Raw genomic sequence first — 21,788 nt, forward strand, 5'->3', positions numbered from 1 at the left:
CTGCCTCTCATGAAGATGTGGCCCTCCCCATCAACAAGTCAAACCCCTTTACCTGAATAAGTGACCCTATTCCATTCTGTTTCTGTTGTTCCCTAGATCACCTCATTTATTTACTTATCTTTAATCCCTTACTAATCTTTAATCTTGTCTACTGGCTGCCTCCCTCCTGCCTACAAACATGCCCATGTCTTCTCCATCCTCAAAAAAGCTTATACTTGGGGGTAGCTAGGTGGCGCAGTGGATAGAGCACTGGCCCTGAAGTCAGGAGGACCTGAGTTCAAATCCGGCCTCAGACCAAACACTTGACACTTACTAGCTGTATGACCCTGGGCAAGTCACTTAACCCCAATTGCCTAAAAAAAAAACAACAACAAAAAAAAACTTACACTTGATTAATCAATCCCCACTAGCTAGTGTCCCATATCTGTTATCTGTTTTCTGATGATCTCACCTCTGCTTCCTTTCCTCTCACTCTCTTCTTAACTCTCAACAGTCTGACTTCCAGCCTCATCATTCAATTGAAACTGCTATCCCTAAAGTTACCCATGATGTCTTAATTGCCAGATCTAATTGACTTTTTTCAATCTTCAACCTTCTTGACCTTGCCGGAGCCTTTGATACTGTTGAGCAACCTCTTCTCCTTGATAATCTTGATCGAATGGGATATTTATAAAGTGCTCAGCAGTGTCTGGTAAATAGCTGTTGTTGGTCTTTTTGTTTTATTTTTGAAGAGTTCTAATTTACAAGTGAGGTGTTGTCTTGATTTGAGAGTGAATTGGATCTAAGTGACAGAGTTGCACAAAGTCATCTGCTTCACTCTCTCTTCCTGACTCCTTGAAGGCCAGTGGCAGGACAGAAATAGTACAACTGGCATTGTCCCGGAATGCAGTGGATGACCTTGGCATCTTCAATGTCTGATCAAGCTCTAAGCATTCCACATTGGGACAAATTGTTCTCATCTGCCCGTTCCATCAGGGGAAGTCTTTACATGCTTGGGATAGACATTCCCCTAACTCACTGATGCGTTTGAAGCCTATCAATTATCCTCAGTCTCGTTTAGCCCATTTGCCAAAATGGTTTACTGGGGTTTAGCCACTGCACATGTTCCAGCTTGTTGGAGCCACAAGCCATAAGAGTTGGGTGAAGGTGAACACCAAAGGTGGATGAGCAGCCCTTTGCAGGGCTCAGCAGCCCTCATATCAGAGGTGCTAGTCCTCCCTGAACACTCCATACACCCCCTGGCACATAGTAGGAGTAATATGAATGGTATTGTTATTGTTGTTATTATTATTTCATCTCTGGGTTTCGATGATACAACCCTGTCCTGGTTCTCCTTGTACTTTTCTGACTGCCCCTTCACACTCTCCTTTGCTATATCTTCATCAAGGGCATATTCAGTAAAAGTGGATGTCCACCTCAGAACTCTGTCCTGGTCCCTCTTCCATTCTACTTTTCCTCCCCTTTTCCTTTCTTCTTTTAACATCAACAAAACATAACAAAAATCATTCTCTCTTTTATTTGACTCCCTTTACAACCTCTGATAGTATGATCCTTAGGAGATGCCTATAGTATCCTCCCTTCCCATTTAAATACAGACATTTCATCCTTATGAAGTCTTTTCTAATTTCTCACTTGTGTTTCCTTTTTTGTGTTTCTCTTAACTTCCACGTATTTTTCAAAGTTTTCTACTCCTGGTCTTTTGATCAGGAATGCTTGAAAGTCTTATGTTTCATTAAAGGCCCATTTTCCTGTAGCACCTGTAGGATTATGTGAAGTTTTGCCAAGTTAAGTTATTCTTGATTGTAAGCTTGTCTCTTTTGCCTTGTAATATATTCCATGCTCTCCACTTCATTGTAGTGGTAGCTTCTAAGTCTTGTGTGTTCCAGATTGTTGTTCCTTGATTCTTTCTGGCTGTTTGCTGGTTTGTTTGTTTTGTGGTTTTTTTTGGGGGGGGGGCGGCGGAGGTTTGTTGTTGTTGTTTTTACCAGGAAGCTCTGGATTTTGGATGTCATATCCCTGGAATTTTTCACTTTGGGGTTTCTTTTAGCAGGTGATTGGTGAATTCTTGCTGTCTTCACTTTACCTTTTCATTCTAATATATCTGGGCAGTTTTCCTTTCATGGCTCTCATTTTGTCCAGTAACTCTTAAATTACCTCTCCTTCATCTGTTTTCCAGGTCAGTTGTCTTTTCAGTGAGATATCTTACATTTTCTTATTTTGACTTTGTTTTGGTATTTCTTGTGGTCTCATAAAGCCATTAATTTCTGTTTAGTTCGTTCTAATTTTTAGGAAATCTTATGTAGGTAAGATTTTATACTTCTTACGCTAAACTGTTCATTCTCATTCTAAGTATTTCCTCCAAAGCCCTCATTTCTTTTTCTAGCTCTGTCCTCTGTCCTTCTCATTTCCTTAATCATATCGTTTTAAACTCCTTCTTAAAATTCTTTTTTCATTTCTTCTAGGAATTCTAATTGATCTTGTGGCCAAGCTGTGTTTTTCTTTGAGGTTTTTCTTGGAGGAGTTTTGGAGTTATTCTCTTCTTTTTGGTTTGTTTCTTGGGTGTTCCTGGCATCGTAATAGCTCTTTTATCTTTTTTTTGTTTACTCATTCTTCTAGCTTGGATTCCCAATTAGTATTTTGTGTTAGGGCCAGACTCTGTGCACTTCTGGCAGGCCTGTTGTGGCCTTTTATGGCCCTGGTTTTTCTTGTCTGATGTCCTACCACTATGTTCTTTGGGTATTAATTGCCATGTTCTTCAAGGATCACGGGGTCAGTTTGATCCAAAGGGTTGCAAACTTTTTGCATGTCCTGTGCAGTCAGATCAAGGCCATGGTTTGATCTCTATCCTCCTCAGCTTTCCAGGTTCCAGGCCTCAATTTGGGTCTGTGCACTGCAGCTGCAAACATGCCCCTGGGTGGTCCCAGCCAGCAATTGTTGGCCCCAACCCCTTTCAGCTAACTGGAAAGCTCAGCAGGTTCAGAACAACCCCACTGGTGGCCTTACTCTCTTATGGGCCTGGGTCTGAGTCTTGATCTGTTCTGGGGTTACTGCTTGCCTGATACTGTTTTGGGCCCTAGGCTAAGTCCAGGATCCACTCTGTGGAGAAATGGTGCTGCTAACCCAGACTGGTTCTGGATCCAGGATTCCTGTTCTGCTCTTGGCAACCCCCACCCCCCAGTGCTGGCCTAGCTGGTGTTCTGGGGGCTTTATCTGTGTTTCTGATTCCTGTGGGAGACCCTACACTTCTGCTTTGGGTGGGAGATTGAGGCTATGATTTGCCCTGGGTAACCCCTTTATCAGAGCTCTGGCCACTAAGTCCTTACTTCTGGCTTCTGTGGGAGACCATACCCTGCTCACTTGGGTTAGGTATTCTGTCCACAATCAGCTCTGAGCATCCAGTACTTCAGGCCTGGCTCTGAGGTCTACATTCGTCCATACTCCTAGCCTCTGCTGGCCTAGCTCAGAATTCTGGGCACTGAGTCCATAATTCCAGCCCACCTCTGCACATAGTTCCTCTCCTGGTCACTTGCTTATAGATTGAATTTGCAATCTTGGGCTGGAAAGACATGTTACTATAATTTTTCCTTTGATTTTCTTTGTAGGGAAATCAGTGCCAGGTTTGACATTCTTCTTAGCTCATTGTTGGAGGACTGTGCTGCTTCCTCCTACTCTATCATCTTGGCTGGTGCTGGATTATTTTACAGTTTACAATGCACTTTCCTAATAGCACTTCTGTGAGATAGGGATGTAAGTATCATTAGCCCTATTTACAGGTGAGAAAAGGGAAACTCAGAGAGATAAAACTACTTGCCTAAGGTCACAGCTAAAGAATGACAGCAGTTCAAATCTTCTCAGTTAAAATCTCTCTTTGTATAGGAAGTCTTTCCCAGTCTCTTTTAATTCAGGTACCTTCCTTCTTTTGATTATTTCCAATTTATCCTATATATACCTTGTTCTTACATAGTTATTTGCATATTATTCCTTCCCTCACCCCCTCATTAGATTGTGAACTCCTCACCAGCAAAGATTGTCTTTTTTTTTTAATTCAATGTTATTGTATTTTCAGTTCTGAATTCTATCTGTCCCTCCTTACACTTTCCTGCCCATTGAGAAGGCAAGAAAAACAAAACCCATTACAAATATGTATAGTCCTGCGAAACACATTCCCGTATTAGCCATGACAAGGAAGGAGAGAAAGGAAAGAAGAAAATATACTTCAATTTGCACTTTGAGTCTATCAGCTCTCAACTGAGAGGCGGATAACATGTTTCTTCATGAGTCCTTTGGAATTGTAGCTGGTCATTGTGTTCATTAGAGTTACTAAGTCTTTCAAAGTTAATTATCTTTACAATATCGTTTTTACTATATAAATAGTTCTCTTGGTCCTGCTCACTTTGCTCTGCATTGACCAGTTCATACATGTCTTTACGGGTTTCTTTGAAATCATCCCCTTCAATCATTTCTTACTATGTAATAGTATTCTAGCATATTTATATACCATAACTTTTTTAGCCATTCCCCAATTAATGGGCATCCTCTCAATTTCCTATTCTGTACATGTGGGTTTCCAATTCCAATTTTGTACATTTGGGTCCTTTTCCTCTTTTTTATATCATTAGAGGTATAAACCTAGTATCAGTATTTCTGGGTCAAAGGGGATGCACAATTTAATAGCTTTTTGGGTGGTGTTCCAAATTGCTTTCCAGAATAGTTGGAGCAGTTCACAGCTCCACCAATAATGCATTAGTGTCTGTTTTCCCACAGCCCCTCCAAGCATTTGTCATTTTCCTTTTTTGTCATTTTAGCCAATCTGATAGGTGTGAAGTGGTTGTTTTAATTTATATTTCTAATTATTAGTGATTTAGAGCATTTTTTCATATGGCTATTGATAGCTTGAATTTCTTCCTCTGAAAATATATATGCCTTTGCATATATATGCCTTAGCCATTTATTAATTGGCTCTTTTTCTTGTAAATTTGACTCAGTTCCCTATACATCTTTGAAATGGGATTTTTATCAGAGAAACTTCCTGCAAAGATTTTCTCTCCAGTTTCCTGCTTCTCTTCTAATTTTAACTGCATTGGTTTTGTCTGTACAAAAACTTTTTAATTTTATGTAGTCAAAATTTTCCATTTTACTCTTGCAAACCTGTCTCTTAAATAGTTATGAACTCTTCCCCATCGATATATCTGACAGATAATTTCTTCCATATTCCTCTAATTTGCCTATGATGTCATCCTTTGTGTCTAAGTCATGTACGTGTTTTAGGCTCATCTTGGTATACAGTGTGAGATGTTGAACTATACCTAGTTTCTGTTAGACTACTTTCCAGTTTTCCCAATAGTTTTTACTGAATAGTTAGCTCTTTCCCCAATATTTGAGATCTTTGGGTTTATCACATAATAGGTTACTGGGCTCGTTTGCTTCTGTATATTGTGTACTTAATATTTTCCACCAATCGATTTCTCTGTTTCTTACCCAGTACCAAAATGTTTTGACTATTACATATTTGAAGTACTTTGAAATCAGGTACTAGTAGACCTTTTCTTTTTTTTTTTTAATTTATAAAGTAATTCTTTGGTAGTTTGATTGGTATGACACTGAATAAGTAAATTTAATTAAGTAATATTGTAAGTTTTATTCTGTTGGCTCAGATTACCTATGAGCAATTAATATTTCTCCAATTACTTAATATTTTGAAGAGTATTTTGTAGTTATGGTCATATAATTCCTGTGTATGCCTTGGCAGGTAGATTCCCAAGTATTTTATGCTGTCTATAGTTATTTTAAATGGCATTTTTCTTTCTATCTTGTTCTTCTGGATATTGTTGATAATATGCAGAAATGCAGATGATTTGTATGGTTTTTTTAATATCCTACAATTTTGCTGAAGTTATTAATTGTTTTGGTAAGTTTCATAGTTGATTCTCTAGCGTTCTCTAATTAAACCGTCGTGTCATCCACTAAAGTGATAGTTTTGTTTCCTCTTTGCTTATGCTTATTACTTTAATTTCTTTTTCTTGTCTCATTGTTATAGCCAACATTTTCTGTATAATATTGAATTATAATAGTGATAGTGGACAGTCTTGCTTCACCCCTGATCTTAATGGAAAAGCTCTTGTCTCACTCCCATTACAGATAATACTTCTTCTTGGTTTTAGGTAGATACTACTTATTATTTTAAGGGAAGCTCCATTTATTCCTTTGCTTTCTAGTGGTTTTTTTTTTTTTAAAGGAATGGGTATTGTATTTTGTCAAAGGCTTTTTCTGCATCCATTGAAATCATCATGATTTTTGTTGGTTTTGTTATTAATATGGTCAATTGTGCTTACAGATTTCCTAATATTGAACCAGCCTTGCATTCCTGATATAAATCCAGCCTGGTCATAGTGTATGACCTTTGTGATATTGCTGTAGTCTCCTTGCTAATTATTTTTTATTTTAAAATTTTATATAATATTAATTTAAGGAATTGGTCTATAGCTTTCTTTACCTAATTTTTTTTCAAATAATTTACTTAGTATTGGAATTAATTTTTCTTTAAATATTTGATAGAATTCACTTGTAAATCCACCTGGTGCAGGCATTTTTTTCAGGGGAGGTGGGAGTTCATTTATGCCTTGTTCAATTTCTTTTTCTAAGATAGGGTTGTTTAAGTATTCTATTTCCTGTTCTTTTAATCTGGGCAACTTATATTTTTGTAAATATTCATCCATTTAATTTAGATTGTGAGTTTTATTGGCATATAGTTGGGCAACATAGTTTCTAACCATGGATTTTATTTTTTTTTCATAAGTTTTGAATTTACCTTTTTCATTTTTGTTTTTTTTAATGAGTAATATTTTATTTTTTTCTCAATTAAGTGGGAAAAACTATTTTAAATTCATTTTTGTTACTGGTGATTTGGTTTTTTCCTTATTTTTCATAATCAAATTGGCTAATAACTTGGCTATTTTATTATTTAAAACATCTTCATCCTTTTTTCCCTTAATTTCTTTCCTTTCTGTTTACTTGTTGGGTAAGATATATTTCTGTACCCGACTATGCATGTATGTGTATTCATCCCTCCTTTAACTAGTTCAGATGAGAGTAAGATTCAAGTGTCATTCATCCCCTCATCTCCACTGATCCGTCCTTGTATATAAACTCTTTTTTGTACACTTCTTTTATATGAGATAATTTTTCCCTAATCTTTTCCCATTCTCCTTTGCCCAGTGCATTCTTTTTCCTCACCCATTCCATTTTTCTTCTGAGATCATCCAAACACAACAGAATCACACTCAGGCCCTCTGTCTAATAAGACGCCTATGACCCCTGGTGATGATAAAGTTCTGAGGAGTTACATGTATCATCTCCTCATATGAGAATGTAAATAGTTTAACTTTGTTTAGTCTTTTATTATTCCTCACTCATGTTTACCTTTTTATGCTTCTCTTGATTCCTTTGTTTGTATGTTGGATTTTTTACTCAGCTCTGGTCTTTTCCCCAGGAATGCTTAGAAGCCTTCTTTTCCTTTTCCCCCTATAGGATTATGCTCAGTTTTTATGGATATTTTTGGTTAAAAGCTTAGGTCCTGTGCTTTCTGGAATATATTCCAAGCTCTTCCTCCTTTATGATGTTAGCTACTAAATCTTCTGTGATCCTGATTGTAACTCCTTGTTACTTGAATTCTTTTCTTTCTAGCTGCTTACAGTATTTTTTCCTTGACTTGGGAGCTCTGGATTTTGGCTTTAATATTTTCTGGAAGTTTTCATTTTGGGGTTTCTTTTAGGAGTTGATTGGCGGCCTTTTCACTATCTACTTTGCCTTCTGGTTCTAAGAGATCTGGACAGTTTTCTTTTATGGTTTGTTGAAATATGGTGTCTAGGTTCTTTTTTAGTCATAGCTTTTGGTAATTCAGGGACTCTTAAAATATCTCTCTTCAACTTATTTTCCAGGTGAGTTTTCTTGTGAGATATTTCACATTTTCTTCCACATTCTGACTTAAATTATTTCATGGAATCATTAGTTTCCATTTGGTCAATTCTAATTTTCAAGGAGTTATTTTCTTCGGGAAGGTTTTGTACTTTTTCCAAGTTATTAATTCTCGTTTTCATATCTTTCTTCCCTAGCTCTTTCCTCTTTTCCCATTCTTTTCATTTGTTTTTTCATTTTTTTTTTTTTAGGCAGTTGGGGTTAGGTGACTTGCCCAGGGTCACACAGGTAGTAGTGTCAAGTGTTTGGTCTGGGGCTGGATTTAAACTCAGATCTTCCTGACTCCAGGGCTGGTGTTCTATCCACTGTGCCACCTAGCTGCCCCCTCTTTTAATTTGTTTTTAAATTACTTTTAAGCTCCTTCTTTAACTCTTATAGAAATTTTCATTGTACTTGATTCTGAGTTGCATTTATCTTTGAGACTTTACTTGTAGATTATTTTTTTTTGAGTCATTCTCTTCTTCTCTGTTTGTCTTGAGCTTCCTTCAGTAAGGGCCCTTCACCAAGACCTGGGCTGGCCGGAAAGACCCTAGTAGTTGTAGTTATTCCCAGCTTGGGAAGGGAGGAAACAAGCTGGGGATCAGGACTGGTGGACCTTTGCTGCCAGCCCAAGTCTTGCCTGAAGGTCTTTATTTAAGGAAATGAGAACTCTTGAGGAAAGGCTAAAGGGGTTTGGGTTGTCTTCTGCAAAAAGAAGGCTAAAGGGCTTAATGAATAATTTCAAGCCTGACGACTTACTGTCTTCTCTTACTGTCTTCTCTCGTAAGGACGGAAGAATTTAGGATGGCCTGTTATTCGGTTATAATTGGTATCAGGAAAAGACCATGTAAAGTAAATCCTCGAAGTGGGAACCACCATTTCATAGTAAATAGGGTATATTTGTACCTCTGTGTGTAAGTTTCAATCAGCTTATTTTACCTTATTCTTAATCACATTTAATTATAATCATAACTCCGCTAATTCTTAGAATGAATTAAAGGTTAATTGGGATTTTGTGCAGGATTTTTTGAAAATATTGTATGATAGCAATCTCTGACATATTTTACTTCACATTGATTGACTTTCACAGCCCTATCTCATAACTTGTCCTAAGGGCCTCTCTATTCTTTGATATTCAAATGACTCTCTTTTGAAATCTTTTTGAATGTCTTAGGATGTTCCTCTTGGAGCTCAGTCTTTCTCTTTCTTTTTTCCTATCTACTTCAGTCTTACCCCACTCCGCCCCTGAACTCCATGACCACCTCAACCCTTCCATTCAAATCTAATTACTCTCCTACTTTGTCAAACTTTCTCCCATCTTAAACCATTTCTTCCCTTGTTCCTTCCATCTTCTGGCACTCACTGAGATCTGTCTTCCTACAAATGACCCTGCATCTTGGGTCACCCTTTCAAATAATGTGTACATTTTTACTCATTAACACGTGAGTAAAAATGTGCAGTCGTTTTCAGTGGTATCCAATTCTTGACCCCATTTGTGGTTTTCTTAGGGATACTGCAGTGGTTTGCCCTTTCCTTCTCCAGCTCATTTTCCAGATGAGGAAACTGAGGCAAACAAGGTTAGGTGACTGGCCCAGGGTCACCTAGCTAGTAAATGTCTACGGTCACATTTGAACTCAGGAAGTTGAGTCTTCCTGACTTCAGGCCTGGCACTCTTTCTACTGTGCCACCATTTTTACTCATACTTCATCTTTAATGGTCTAAATTGGACTTCTTCATGTCCTCCATTGCTACTTCCATACTTCTCTACACGCACACTTGAAAATTGTCATCCTTAGAGATTCAAGCAATCCATATTTATCACCTGGTAGCCATTATCTACCAACTCCGAGGACGTTCTCCCTCCTTTCTGAATGAGTTCTGCACCTAGTTCATAGTTTTCCTCTCTTTCAACCCTTGCACTCATACTTCAGGATTTCAACATATACATTATTGTTTCCTCAAATACTGGAACTTTCCAGTTCCTCAGTTTACTCAGTTCCCATGACCTCCCTCTACTCCACCTCAGCCCTACACCGGGATGATCATATTCTTAATCTTGCCATTACTCACAAGTGCTCCACTCCCATCTTCAGGAAACTCTGTAATTCCTTTATCAGATCATAATCTTTTTTCTTTCCATCTCTCCCTGTGCCTTACTTCCCCAAAACCTAAATTCTTCAGGATGAATTGAGACGCAGCTAGCTGATGTAGAGATGTAGTGGGTAGATCACTGGGCCTGGAGTCAGGAAAACCCAAGTTCAAATTTGACCTCTACCGGTTATCAGCTGGATGACCTTGGCTTAGTCAGTTATCCTTGGTTGGCCTCAGTTTTCTCATCTGTAAAATGGGAATAATTGTTGTGAGGATCAAATGAGGTAATAATTGTATAGCACTTGGCACAGTGCCTCACATATAACTGTGTAAATGTTAGCCATCATCCTCATCATCGCTAATCCTTCCATTCCCCTGTACTATCCTAGACCATCACCCTAGCTCTGGCTATCTCTACCTTCCTTTCTTTATTTTTACTAACCCCTAATTGAGACAGTATTTCCTTCAGACATGAATTTAAAAAGGGTCTATACTTCATACTGAAAAAAGGGTCCATGGCACAATGCCTTGGTGATTCATTTGGTCCTTTCTTTGCCCAGATTTTCCAGAAGATTATTTCTGTTATTTCTTAGTCTCGAATCTTCAGTTTCTCCTTTATGGTTCCTTTCCTGCTGCTTACAAGCACACCTAAGTCTTTACTATCCTGTAAAAGAAAAAGAAATCTCACTTGGTCCTACCATGCGCACTAGTTATATTCCTGTATCTCTCCTCCTCTTCTTAGCTAAGCTAGAAAAGATGTCTGTTCTCTGGGCTTCCACTCCATCTCATCTCACTCTCTTCTAAACCTTCTATAATCTGGATTCTGACCTCATTATTTATTTGAAATTGCTCTCTCTAAATTAGTGGATTTTAGGGGATCTATGGATATAGATTTTGGGAGATTTATGAACTTGGATGGGGGAAAAAACTCTACACCTTTATTTTTACTAACCTCTAACTGAAACTGTATTTCCTTCAATTATGAGTTTAAAAGGAGTCTGTAGGCTGTTCCAGACTGAAAAGGGGCCCATGACACAAAAAGTGTTCAAAATGACTGGTCTGACATTACCTGTAATCTCTTAATTGCCATACTTAATAGCCTTTTCTTAATCTTGCTCCTTCTTAACCTCTCTGTAGCAGGTTTCCACAGCTATTCTCCTGGTTCTCTTACTTGTGTGACCATTCCTCAGTCAATATTTTGCTAGTTCTTCACCTCATACCAACTGTAGGTATATCCTAGAGCTTTATCCTTGGCCCTTTTCTCTCAATACTTCCTCTGGGGAATCTCATCAACTACACTTAAAGTTCAGTCCCTTATCATCTCTCACCTGGACTATTAACAGTAGCCTTCTGATAGAAATTCTGGCCACAGGTCTCTCCCTATCCAATCTGTGCTCTACCTAACTGCCAAAATGCAGCACTCGTCTGACCATGTTATCCCCTAGACTCCAGTGGTTTCCTATAATCAAATATAAGCTTGATTTGGCATGTAAAGCACTTCTCAATCTGACCCCTTCCCAATTTTACATTCTTCTTACACGTTATTCCCTTGCACAGGCCAGCCTCCTTGTTCTTCCTTACACAAGATGGTGCATCTCTTGTCTCCATGCCTTTGCACTGATTATTGCCCAGAATGCTCTCCTGCATAACATCCACTTCCAAGTATCTGCAGCTTCCTTTAAGACTCTGCTTAAATTCTACCTCCTTCAAGAGGCTTTTCCCGATCCCTTCAGCTGCTAATGCCTTCTCGACAAAGCCTACTTTCCATCTATTCTGTATGTAATTTGTATGTTTTTATTTATGTGTATATTGTCTCCCCCATTAGAATGCAAGTTCATTGAGGACAGGAGCTGTTTTTGCAGCTCTTTCCTTATAGCTCTAGTGCTTAGCATATAGTAAACACTTAATAAATACTTGATTGATTAATTTATTATTGTGACTTTTACTTTCCTGTGCAGTCTCATAGGGAGGCAGCATGTTGTTGTAGTGAATAGAGAGTTAACCTCAGAGTCTGGAAAAATCTAGGTTCAAGTCCTGTCTCTGACATGGTGGCAGGTCACTTAACTTCTGAGTTCTCTAGGTAGTTCTCAAAGACCAGTGACAGCCAGTTGCTGATTTGTATTAGTATTAGTAAAGAGAGTTTCTTCAGCATGAATTATCTATACTAATGAAATCGTATGTCTGAACCATGACAAACAAAAATCTCAAAATTTGGGGCATGCTGCCATTGAGGACCCCCATACTATAATTAAAGATTTGGGCCAGATTACAGGAAGAACTTCTGCCAAGCTTTTTCATTGGCATTTGGATAGTTCAGGGTGTGGAGAAGATACCTTCCTTGGGGAGTAGATGACTCCTGTGGTGTTGATAAGACTCTGGACTTGGAGTCAGGGAGGGCTGGCTTCCGGGTGACCCTGGACAAATCCCTGGGTCTCTGCTTGCTCATCTATAAAATGAAAAGTTTGGACTTGATGGCCTTCTAACCTAAATCTGTTATTCTGTGATTCTCTCTAACTCTTTTCCTGCATCCAGCCCCAACCTCATCCCCTTCCCTTATCTTTGGGTGTGTTGAACAGGGGATTAGAACAGAGTGGAGGGTAGGGTTGAGTGGATGTATTAGAAAAAAAATGAGCTGAGGTCCCTGTTGTCCCTGGGATCCTGTACGAACCAGAATTGCTGACTTTGCTGCAGCCTTAAGCGGGTTTGAAATTCTTTGCGTCACCAAAACTCTCTGCCAACTTGGTGTCTGTTATCACTAGGATGTTGAGGCATTATGCCCAGCCTGGCATGGTGTCATCATACTATCCCAGAACCCAGCCCCAGGATACCAAGCTATGTGCATCCTTGTAGCCTTCAAAGTTCCAAGTGGTCGGTGGCTCCTCCTGAATATCCATCAGGGTAGGGGAACCTGGGTAGGAGCACCGTGTGGCTGGGTCTCCCTCAAAGCCCACAATGAGTTCCAGACTTCCCCTCCTCCCGGAGCTCTTGGATCTCTCCCCATTATCCCAGTCACATAGCCTTCCTCATGTAGAACAGGACTCTGCAGGAGTCCCTCTGAGGAGGAGCAGCTTGAATCCAATATAGAATACAGCTTGCAGGAGCTCCCTGGACCCTCAGGCTCCCCCAGCCTCCTCGCTCCTAGGGCTGCAGTGTCAATCAAAAGTGAAGATGTAAAGTTATTCTCTTGCCTTGTCCCTGGGTGGCTGGGTTTCTAGAGCAGGGTCAATGCTAGTTCAGAATCCCTGTGTGGGCTCTGTCTGACTGTTTTGGACTATGGAAAGCCACCCCCTAGAACATGCAGAGGAATTAACTGGCCCTGGCTCTGAGAGTCACATTCCTCAGACCCCTCTTTGGGTCGCCTCAATGACTGGTAAGCTGTCACCTCTCTCCAGTTCATGGGGAGAAATGGGACCATGCCAGGGAGAATGGTCTGGAAAGGCCCCTCCACAGCTCCCTCAGTGGCTTTTTAAAATTAATTTCCTGGTAACAAAAACTTCTTGGGCTTTTAGAATGATTCTCGGCGAAGTCCCTTTGGACTTCCTTTGTTCCAAGTAGAAACCACGAGGCAGATCCCATCCCTGTCCCTTATTCCAGAAAGTCTTGGCACTACAAGCTTCAGAATGTTCAGTGTCGGCGCAGCACAGACTTTCAGGCAACAGAAGCATTTATGAAATACCTACTGCATGCGTACCTGGTCCTGAGCTGGATGTAATGGAGGGAGGCAAGAGAACCCTGCCCTTATGGAATTTAGTGTCAACCGGGGACCTGGGGTAAGGCAGAATGCCTGCTCTATTAGTATTCCTTCATTTCAGCCTCACCCCAGGATTCCTTGGGTGATAACAGAAATCCCAGAATGAGAGCTTTCTGTCTCCAGGTCCGCTGGTGAGATTGGGGCTGTACTACAGAGATTTTGCCCAGTGTAACATTCTGCCTGGACATAGGCTCCCAAGGTGTCCACATCTCTCCCCTCTGTGTGCCAGCTCCATCTTCTGCAATCAGATGCTTGGCGTGGGGTTGGGAGGGCGCTTTCTGAGGCTCAGAAAAACCCGTGGGGAAAGAAGGTAAAAGAGCTTCAGATGGAGGCCATTTATTTATATTATTCAGTTGCCCATTGTCTTGTCTTGGGTCAAGGTTCATAGAATCATAACATCATAACAGTGTGCAAGCTCAGAGGGTCCCTGGAGATCATAGTCTATCCAACTTACATTTTATAGATGAGAAAACCGAATTCCAGAAAATGAGAAATTATTTGCCAAAAGGAAGGGTCTCTGTAGTAAGTGTCTGCTACCTGCCTTCAGAACAGAACTCAATGGGACCATTTTTTCCTATGTCTATCTGTTTCTCACTATGTAGTCAGAGATCATAAATCTGCATGCTGCACCCAAAAAATCAGGTATTCATTGAGTGAATATTGTGAGCAGTTTTGTTCTAAATACTGTGGGACATGAGAGAAAACATAATCCCTGCCTCCAAAGCAATAAATTAAAAAACAATAAAATGTATATATAAACCAATCCAGAGTGTATGGTTCTAGCTAAATGCTCTTGGATGTCAGGAAAGGGAGAGAATGTACTGTGATCTGGAGTGGTTAGGAAAGATGTCTCCAAATAGGTGAGATTGGATTGGTGAGGAAGAATGAGCAAAACCACAGAGGCAGGAATGCGGTTAGGGTCCTGGGATGGTAAGGAGACTAATCTCATTGGAATAGAAGGTCTTTGTTAAGAAGTAGTAGAAACAAAGGTTGTAGGGGTAGTTTGGGACTTGTTTGTGGAGAGATCTTGAATTCCAGGTGGAACTTAAAACTCAATACACTAGGAAATAACAAACTGTTGCAGATCCTTGAGTATCCCTTCAAAGCAGTGTTAGATTAAATTCGATTGAATCAATTAAGGAAACTTCAAAATCATCTGGTCTAAATCTTTTTATTTATTTATTTATTTAGATAAGGTAATTGAGACTTAGAAAGGAAAATTAACTTGCCCACTGCCACAGAGGTATGTAGTGGCAGGGCCCTGGTTCTGACGTAGATCTTCTGGTGCAAAATCCAGCCGTCTTTCCAGTGTACCTCTCACATCCTCCCTGTGTTTAGGACCACGCTGTACCCTCTCCTTGAGAAGTGATACAGTAGTCTTTCCACCATCAGGATTTTCCTGGAGTGCCCAATGACCTGGGAAAAGTTTGTTCTGTTACTAACTGTGGTGTAGCGGAAGTAGCCCTAGCCCTAAAGATAAGTTATCACTTTTGATTCTTATCAGTGTAGTGAATAGACAGTCTTGGGCTAGCAGCTGTTAGACTAGCTTGTATTATTGTACTAGACAGGAGAACATGGTGTTCTTATCTTCAGTTCTTATCTTTAGTTCTTATCTGTCATGGCTCTCAGCCCGGTGCTCTCCTGTGCTGACTCTGGGCCTCAGGACAGGGAAAATTCTTGGGTTTTTAAAATCAGAGCTGGAAGGGATCTTAGCGATCATCTTATAGAAGGAAGAGCCCCGGAGAAGAGAAAGGACCTGAGGGCAGAACTGGGAACATTGGGTGGAAGTTACCAAGACATTTGTCGATTCAGACTTTACAGGTCGATAAATTGCCTAACAGCGATGCAAAGACAGAACGGCTGACTTGGGAGGTAGGGGGTTCCTTCTCATTGGAGCTCTTCAAGCAAAGGTGGAATTATCACTTGCGGAGTGTGTTGTAGTGAGCATTTGTCAACTACTGACTGGTTGGACTAGCTGGCCGCTGTGGACCCTTCTAGCTCTCAAATTCTGGGATTCTGTGACTTGCCCCAAATCAAAAAGCCAGGTTCAACTACAGGTCTTTTGACTTTAATTTCAATGTTCTTGCTCTCCACCGTGCTGCCACGTGTAGACTATTGCATGGCTGTCTCCCAGGGGTTTAGCCTTTCCTGACCCTTAGGCTGGGTCTTCTTCCTTACAAAACTGACGTCCACACAGGTAGAGATAGAACCATCTGCAGCATTCTTACGGGTTGACCAAAGCTGCCCTAGGCCAGGTCCTTCCCAGGGAGGAAACCTAAGTTTAGAAATGTCTGAGCTAAAGAGCTGCCCTGCCCATCCCTGGTAGATTTTGCCTTTGATATATTAAACATTCAGTATATTGGTTATATCAAGGCAAGTCCAGAATTTATCAGTTGTTTGCTTTTAATTATAGAGACCACTAAGAGGTGATCAGATAATTGAAGTCCCTTAATATCTCCTGAGCCGTCATAGGGTCAGTGGATAGAGTGTTAGACTTGGAATCAGGATATAGAAGTTCAAATCCTGCCTCAAGCCCTTACTGGCTATGTGACTTTGGTCAAGTCACTTAACTTTTCTTAGTCTCAATTTCCCCATCTGTAAAATGGAGATAAAAATAGCACCTATTTAATATATCTTGGCAGCAAAGTGGCATAGTAGGTAGTGTTGGACCTGGAATCACAAAGACTTGAGTTCAAATCTGGTCTCAGATACTGAGTAGCTGTGTAACCCTGGTCAAGTCACCTACTTTCTGCCTGCCTCAGTTTCTTTAACTGTAAAATGGGAATAATAACAGCACCTGCCTTGCAGAATTGTTGTGAGGATCAAATACGATAATATTTGTAAAGTGCTTAGCACAGTGCCTGGCACATAGTAGGTGCTATATACATGTTTATCCCCTTTCCCTTCCCCCTACCTCACAGAGTCATTGTGAAGATCAAAAGAAAAACCTAAAAGTACTTTACAAAACCTTAAAGGCCTATATGTGTGCTCGCTATTATTTATCATTACTACATCCTGCTTCTGTGAGATCTTTGTTGAGATCTGTCACCCCTTCCTTCCATCTGCTTAAATGACCTGTCCTGTACTCCTGTAACAGTAGAAGTTGTGTTTTCTCATCTCTTGTCCTCACCCCCACCCTCTCTACCACTTCTAGCCTATCATCAACTAATTTCAGATAGTTTTATTTTAAACCCTTTGTTCCTGGTGCTGGGTAAAAGAATAAGTTCCTTGAGGCTAGGACCTGAGTTTTTGGTTTTGTTTTTTCATTTTTGTCTTCACATCTTCATTATCTAGCCCAGTGCCTTACAACAAAAGTAGGTGTTTTGATAATGTTTATTTAATTGAAAGGAAGACACTTCTTTGTAAGAAAATCTCACTTTTTTTCTGTACTTGGGACTTCAGATCCCAGGGCTGTATTTTGCCTAGGGCTTGAAGCATGAGAAGCAAGGGAAGGGATTGACTTGTGTATCATCTTTGGAAAGTACAGAGAGGCTTGATGGCGTATCTATAGGGAAGATAGAAAAAAATAGGACAGATTCATGTTTAACTCCATCTTCATTGTGGTATTAATTAGCTTTATTTGAAGACCAGACTAGTGTCTTGGCCCTCTGGAGTTTGGGGAATAGGGGGAAACTCTATCGTTGGGGTGAAGGCCTCTGCTTTGACTTCTCCCCCCAGATTCTAAAACCTCGTGGGGGGTAGGGAGGGGAGAAAGGGCATAATTTAAGAGGATATGATGTAGGTGATTGGAGAGAAGTGATAGAAGTAACCTCATGCCAAGCCACAGGCCTCAGGAGGCTAAAGGTCTGATTGTGAGCTTCTGGGAAACAGAAAAGAACTCTATGTAGTTGGAGTGCGGTCAGCTCTGGAGATGAGGTTTTCCTTTATCTCTAGGGTTCTAATTGTCTCCTCTACCTGTCTTACATTGCCTCTGACTGGAGTAGGCAGACAAATTATGATAATCTAGCCTCACCCATTGACCAAGGGCTGGAAATTTTGGGATCAGGTGGAAAGGGAACAGCATAGGTAACCATGGGCCTTATGAGTTATTCCCTCTCTCCTCCCCTCCAGCCCCTGGCAAAGGGGGGTTGTCATATATTCCTGAAATTAAGCTAGTTCTATAAGTGAAGGATCTTATTGAGGAGATAAGCCAGACTTTTCCTGTCCAAACTCCTGGATTGGACAATGGATTTCCTTTCCCAAATGGACAGTGAGCTCCTGGAGTGGTCTTGTGTTAGGCCTAGTTCATTTGGCCATTCCTTACTTGTGTTTGTGGGATCCCTGTGGCATCCTAGTCCTTCATTCTCTAAGATGGATAGGAAAGTGAGACACAAAGAATTTCAGACCTTGGGGATGGAAGTAAGGAAGGTCAAGGGTGCTGATAGGACGTTAGAAGAGTTGTTCTTTGGAAATAGCGGGCCTGAGTTTCATGTCAGGACAGTGTAGTGAAACAGGGACTTCCCTGGAAGTTGGAAGACCTGGATTCCAGCCTCAGTTTGGCTGCTGTGATTTTGGAGAAGCTGCTTAATTTCTTTATAAAATGAAAAATTGGGACTTGATGAACTCATAAGATACCAAAGATGACCATTTTATTAGCCAGGAACTATGCTTTGGGGTTGAAACAAGATGGTAAAGGAATTTGAGGAGGAGCTAGTGTCTATAAGTGAGATATTGGACTTCTTTTGACATGTCCTTCTTTCCCTCCCTCCTTCCCATACCCCTTTGGGTTCTAGATCTGAAACTACACCTCCAGAGCACAGACTATGGGAACTTCCTGGCGAATGAGGCATCCCCACTCACAGTGTCAGTCATTGATGACAAACTCAAGGAGAAGATGGTTGTAGAGTTCCGCCACATGAGGAATCATGCCTATGAACCACTGGCCAGCTTCCTGGACTTCATCACGTAAGGATTAGATCCCTGCCCCTAAGGTTGTAGGGAGCGCCGTCCTTGCAGCACGTTAGAGTAGAGTGATGAATTTGGGTTATCCTGGTGTACTTGAAGGCAGCTGAACTGGTTAGAGATGGAGGGAGGTGTAATGGAGCACTAACTTTGGAGCGCAGAGAACCTGCTTCCAGCCTCAACTCTGATGCTCCCTAGCTGTGTGATTTTCAGTAAATGACTGTGCTTCTTTGGCCCTCTGATCTTCTAAGCCTTGCCTCAGCCAGGATCCTCTGGCTGCTTTGAAAAAAAGATGTTCCTTGTCTTAGAATGGACTTTCTTACTCCATCCAGAGCTTGAAAAGCAACCTGCCTGCCTCTTGGCTATGAGCATCTAGCCAAAAGGAACTATAACTCTCATGGGGACGTGGAGAGGGAGGGGGAAGAGGGCGGAGAAGCTAAGTGGCCCTGTAGTCAGACATGTGGCTTTCCAGCTTTTATGAGTGTGCTCTGAGTTAATAGAACAGCTGGAGAGGGTGAGACCAGTCCTGATGGTTCCTTATAACCCTGATCTACACGGCCCATCCCCGCTTTTAGGGAGCTGATCATTCCAGGAGCTGTGTTTGGTCATCTTCTGTTTCCTAGTTACCTGTAAAAATACTCAGCTCTCTGGGCCTGTGTGGCAAACAGGTGTGCCCCAGAGATAGCAGCCCATTCCCCTAGGAGGGCCTTGCAAGGGAACATGGCTGGGTGCCTGTTACGGGGCTTGGGCTTCCTGTCCCTAATGCTTCTCACCCCTCCCTCCCCCTCCCACAGGGAGTGGCCACTTACACATGCTCTGGAGCAACGGGAGCTTTGTCCTCCAGAACCCAGAGCAGGACACCTGAGCCAGCCCTGGGAATGTGCTTTAGGCTGGTTGGGCCTGGGCCTTGCAGTGAGAGAGCTGGAAACAGCAGGCCCATTTCACTCTGCCCTGGATGCCCCCCTTGGGGTGGGATCTTTGCTGGGTCAGAGAGGGCTTAGAGATTTGAGCTTATTCCTTCCCAAACTCCTGTCTTGTTGCTTGGATCACTCCCTTCCCCAGGGGTCTGAGGGCTAAGGACCATCCCTTGCTCTGACTAAAGGAGTTGGCCAACAGTACCCCCAGGGCATTACCTAAAAAAACCTCAAGGCCAAGCTCCCAATGAAAATTTTCTGGGACCCATTTACAGTGAAGAGTGCCCTCATTTGGCCTTTCATATATGATTGGGTAGCTTTCTAGGGGATGGAGGATGGGGAAAAGGGTGAAAGGATGTTGGGGGGAGGAGAAAATGAATCTGTTCCACTATTCCAGAGAAGGCGCTAAACCCCCTTCACTCTCTCCAGTGATAGATTGGGGATGAATGGTTGGTACAATTACTCTTTACTGTCATATTGATTTGCTGGAGGGTTAGGGGAACACAGCAGGAAAGAGGGCTGACCTCCTCTGCCCTGCCTTCCTTGAGTTCCTTCTGATGGTGCCTTTCTGCTCATCAAACTAATCTATTGAGTTCCAGCTAGACTGCGTTCAGTATAATTGACTTCCTGTCCCCCGGTTCCCTCATCTGTAATGCTGGTCGCTGAGTCACTTGCCTTCCCATTGTCCCTTTTGCCCTTCTTATGCCTGAGTCTCTATGTAGTCCTGTGTTTGCAAGGCCTTTGGGTTGGTTTTCTGGGTAATCTTCCCACCAGGTTTATGGGGTCAATTAAGAGAGAATCAGGAAACCTGCTTGAGACTTGAGATAAGACCGATGTCCAGAGTCTCTGTGCTTGATTCTTGCCCTCACTTTCCCTTCTAGGTCCCTTTCCCCACTGACCCAGCTTCATTCTAAGCAATGTTTCTGGTTCTGGAGGCCAGGCCTTCTGCTGAGGATCCAGGGGCTTCCCCTTGTGTTCTCAGTGGGCCAGAGAGCTGCCTCTCGTGGTTGAGGAGCAGCCCTTCTAAGGGCCAACTCCTTCCTTCTGTGACAATTTTTGTACCTGTGAAGAATGGCACGAGTTGTGAAATGGAAACTGGGACACAAGCAAGGGACTGTGTGGTGGTGGGACAGTGTGGCAGTTTGCCTGAGGGCAGTCGTGGGAATTAAATGTACTTGAAATGGCGGGAATGATAGCGACCTGGGAAAAAGACGAGTGTTCTGCCCGGGCTTGGCACTCCCTTCCATTCCCCTCCTTCACTCTCAGATGAAGAGTGGGGCCTCCAGCGTAGTTTGCCCTGGGGGATAGAACCCTCTGTCCTGATTTCTTCCCCAGCTGCTCGTTGGATTATGTCTCTGCTAAAATCTCTGCCTGTTTGAGCATCAGCCCAGAGTGAGGCCGGAAGGAGTGAGAACGGCCCGAGTTGGCCCCCAAGGGATGCTGAGGGGACTGATGGGGCTGGAAGGAAGGATCATTCGGCCACCGTGGTGGCAGGGGTTACATCTTCTCCTTGATTGCTGCAGGCCGGTGTCAAGAGGCCAGAGTTCGGGCTCTGCTGCAGCTGGATGTGTGACTCAAAGTCAAGCATGTCAGCACTCTGAACCTCGGGTTCCTTGTCTGTATGAATAGGGATCCTGATGGCTTTTAGAATGATAGGCTACAGGGCCAGGAAGAGATCCAATTCAACACCTAATGTTTTAGGTGGAGAAACTGAGGCTCAGTGAGAGGAAGCAGGTAATAGACAGCGGAGTCTTCTAAGTTCCAATCTAGCGTATTTTCTGCTGCAGCCTGCTATCCATCTTACTCCACAGTATCATGTACGGAACACATTGACAAAAGGGTTGTGAAAGTAATTTGAAAGATGTTAAATGCTATTACAACCCTTGGGGCAGCTAGGTGTTCAGTGGATAGAGTGCCAGCCTTAAGAGTTAGAAAGACTCATCTTCATGAGTTGAAATCTGGCCTCAGATACTTCCTAGCTGTATGACCCTGGGAAAGTCACTTAACCCGGTGTGCCTCAGTTTCCTCATCTGTAAAATGATCTGGAAAAGGAAATGACAAACCATTCCAGTATCTTTGTCAAGAAAACCCCAAAAGGGGTCACGAAGAGTCAGGCATGACTAAACAATTACAGTACAACCCTTGTGACACCACAAGCCTGGAAATGATTGTGACCT

General features: G+C 41.8%; 1 protein-coding gene across 1 annotated transcript in view; it reads left to right on the forward strand.

Annotated features, from left to right (window-relative positions):
• ATP6V0D1 (ATPase H+ transporting V0 subunit d1) overlaps positions 1-21,788 on the forward strand; it is a 101,157-nt gene that overhangs the window by 39,070 nt on the left and 40,299 nt on the right. Inside the window, exon 2 of the mRNA XM_027847014.1 lies at positions 18,529-18,700. Coding sequence (XP_027702815.1) covers positions 18,529-18,700 — 172 coding nt within the window. The remainder of the gene's footprint in view (positions 1-18,528; positions 18,701-21,788) is intronic.

Source organism: Vombatus ursinus, unplaced genomic scaffold (assembly GCF_900497805.2).
Source record: "Vombatus ursinus unplaced genomic scaffold, bare-nosed wombat genome assembly UNPS02005286.1, whole genome shotgun sequence".
Classification (NCBI taxonomy): domain Eukaryota; kingdom Metazoa; phylum Chordata; class Mammalia; order Diprotodontia; family Vombatidae; genus Vombatus; species Vombatus ursinus.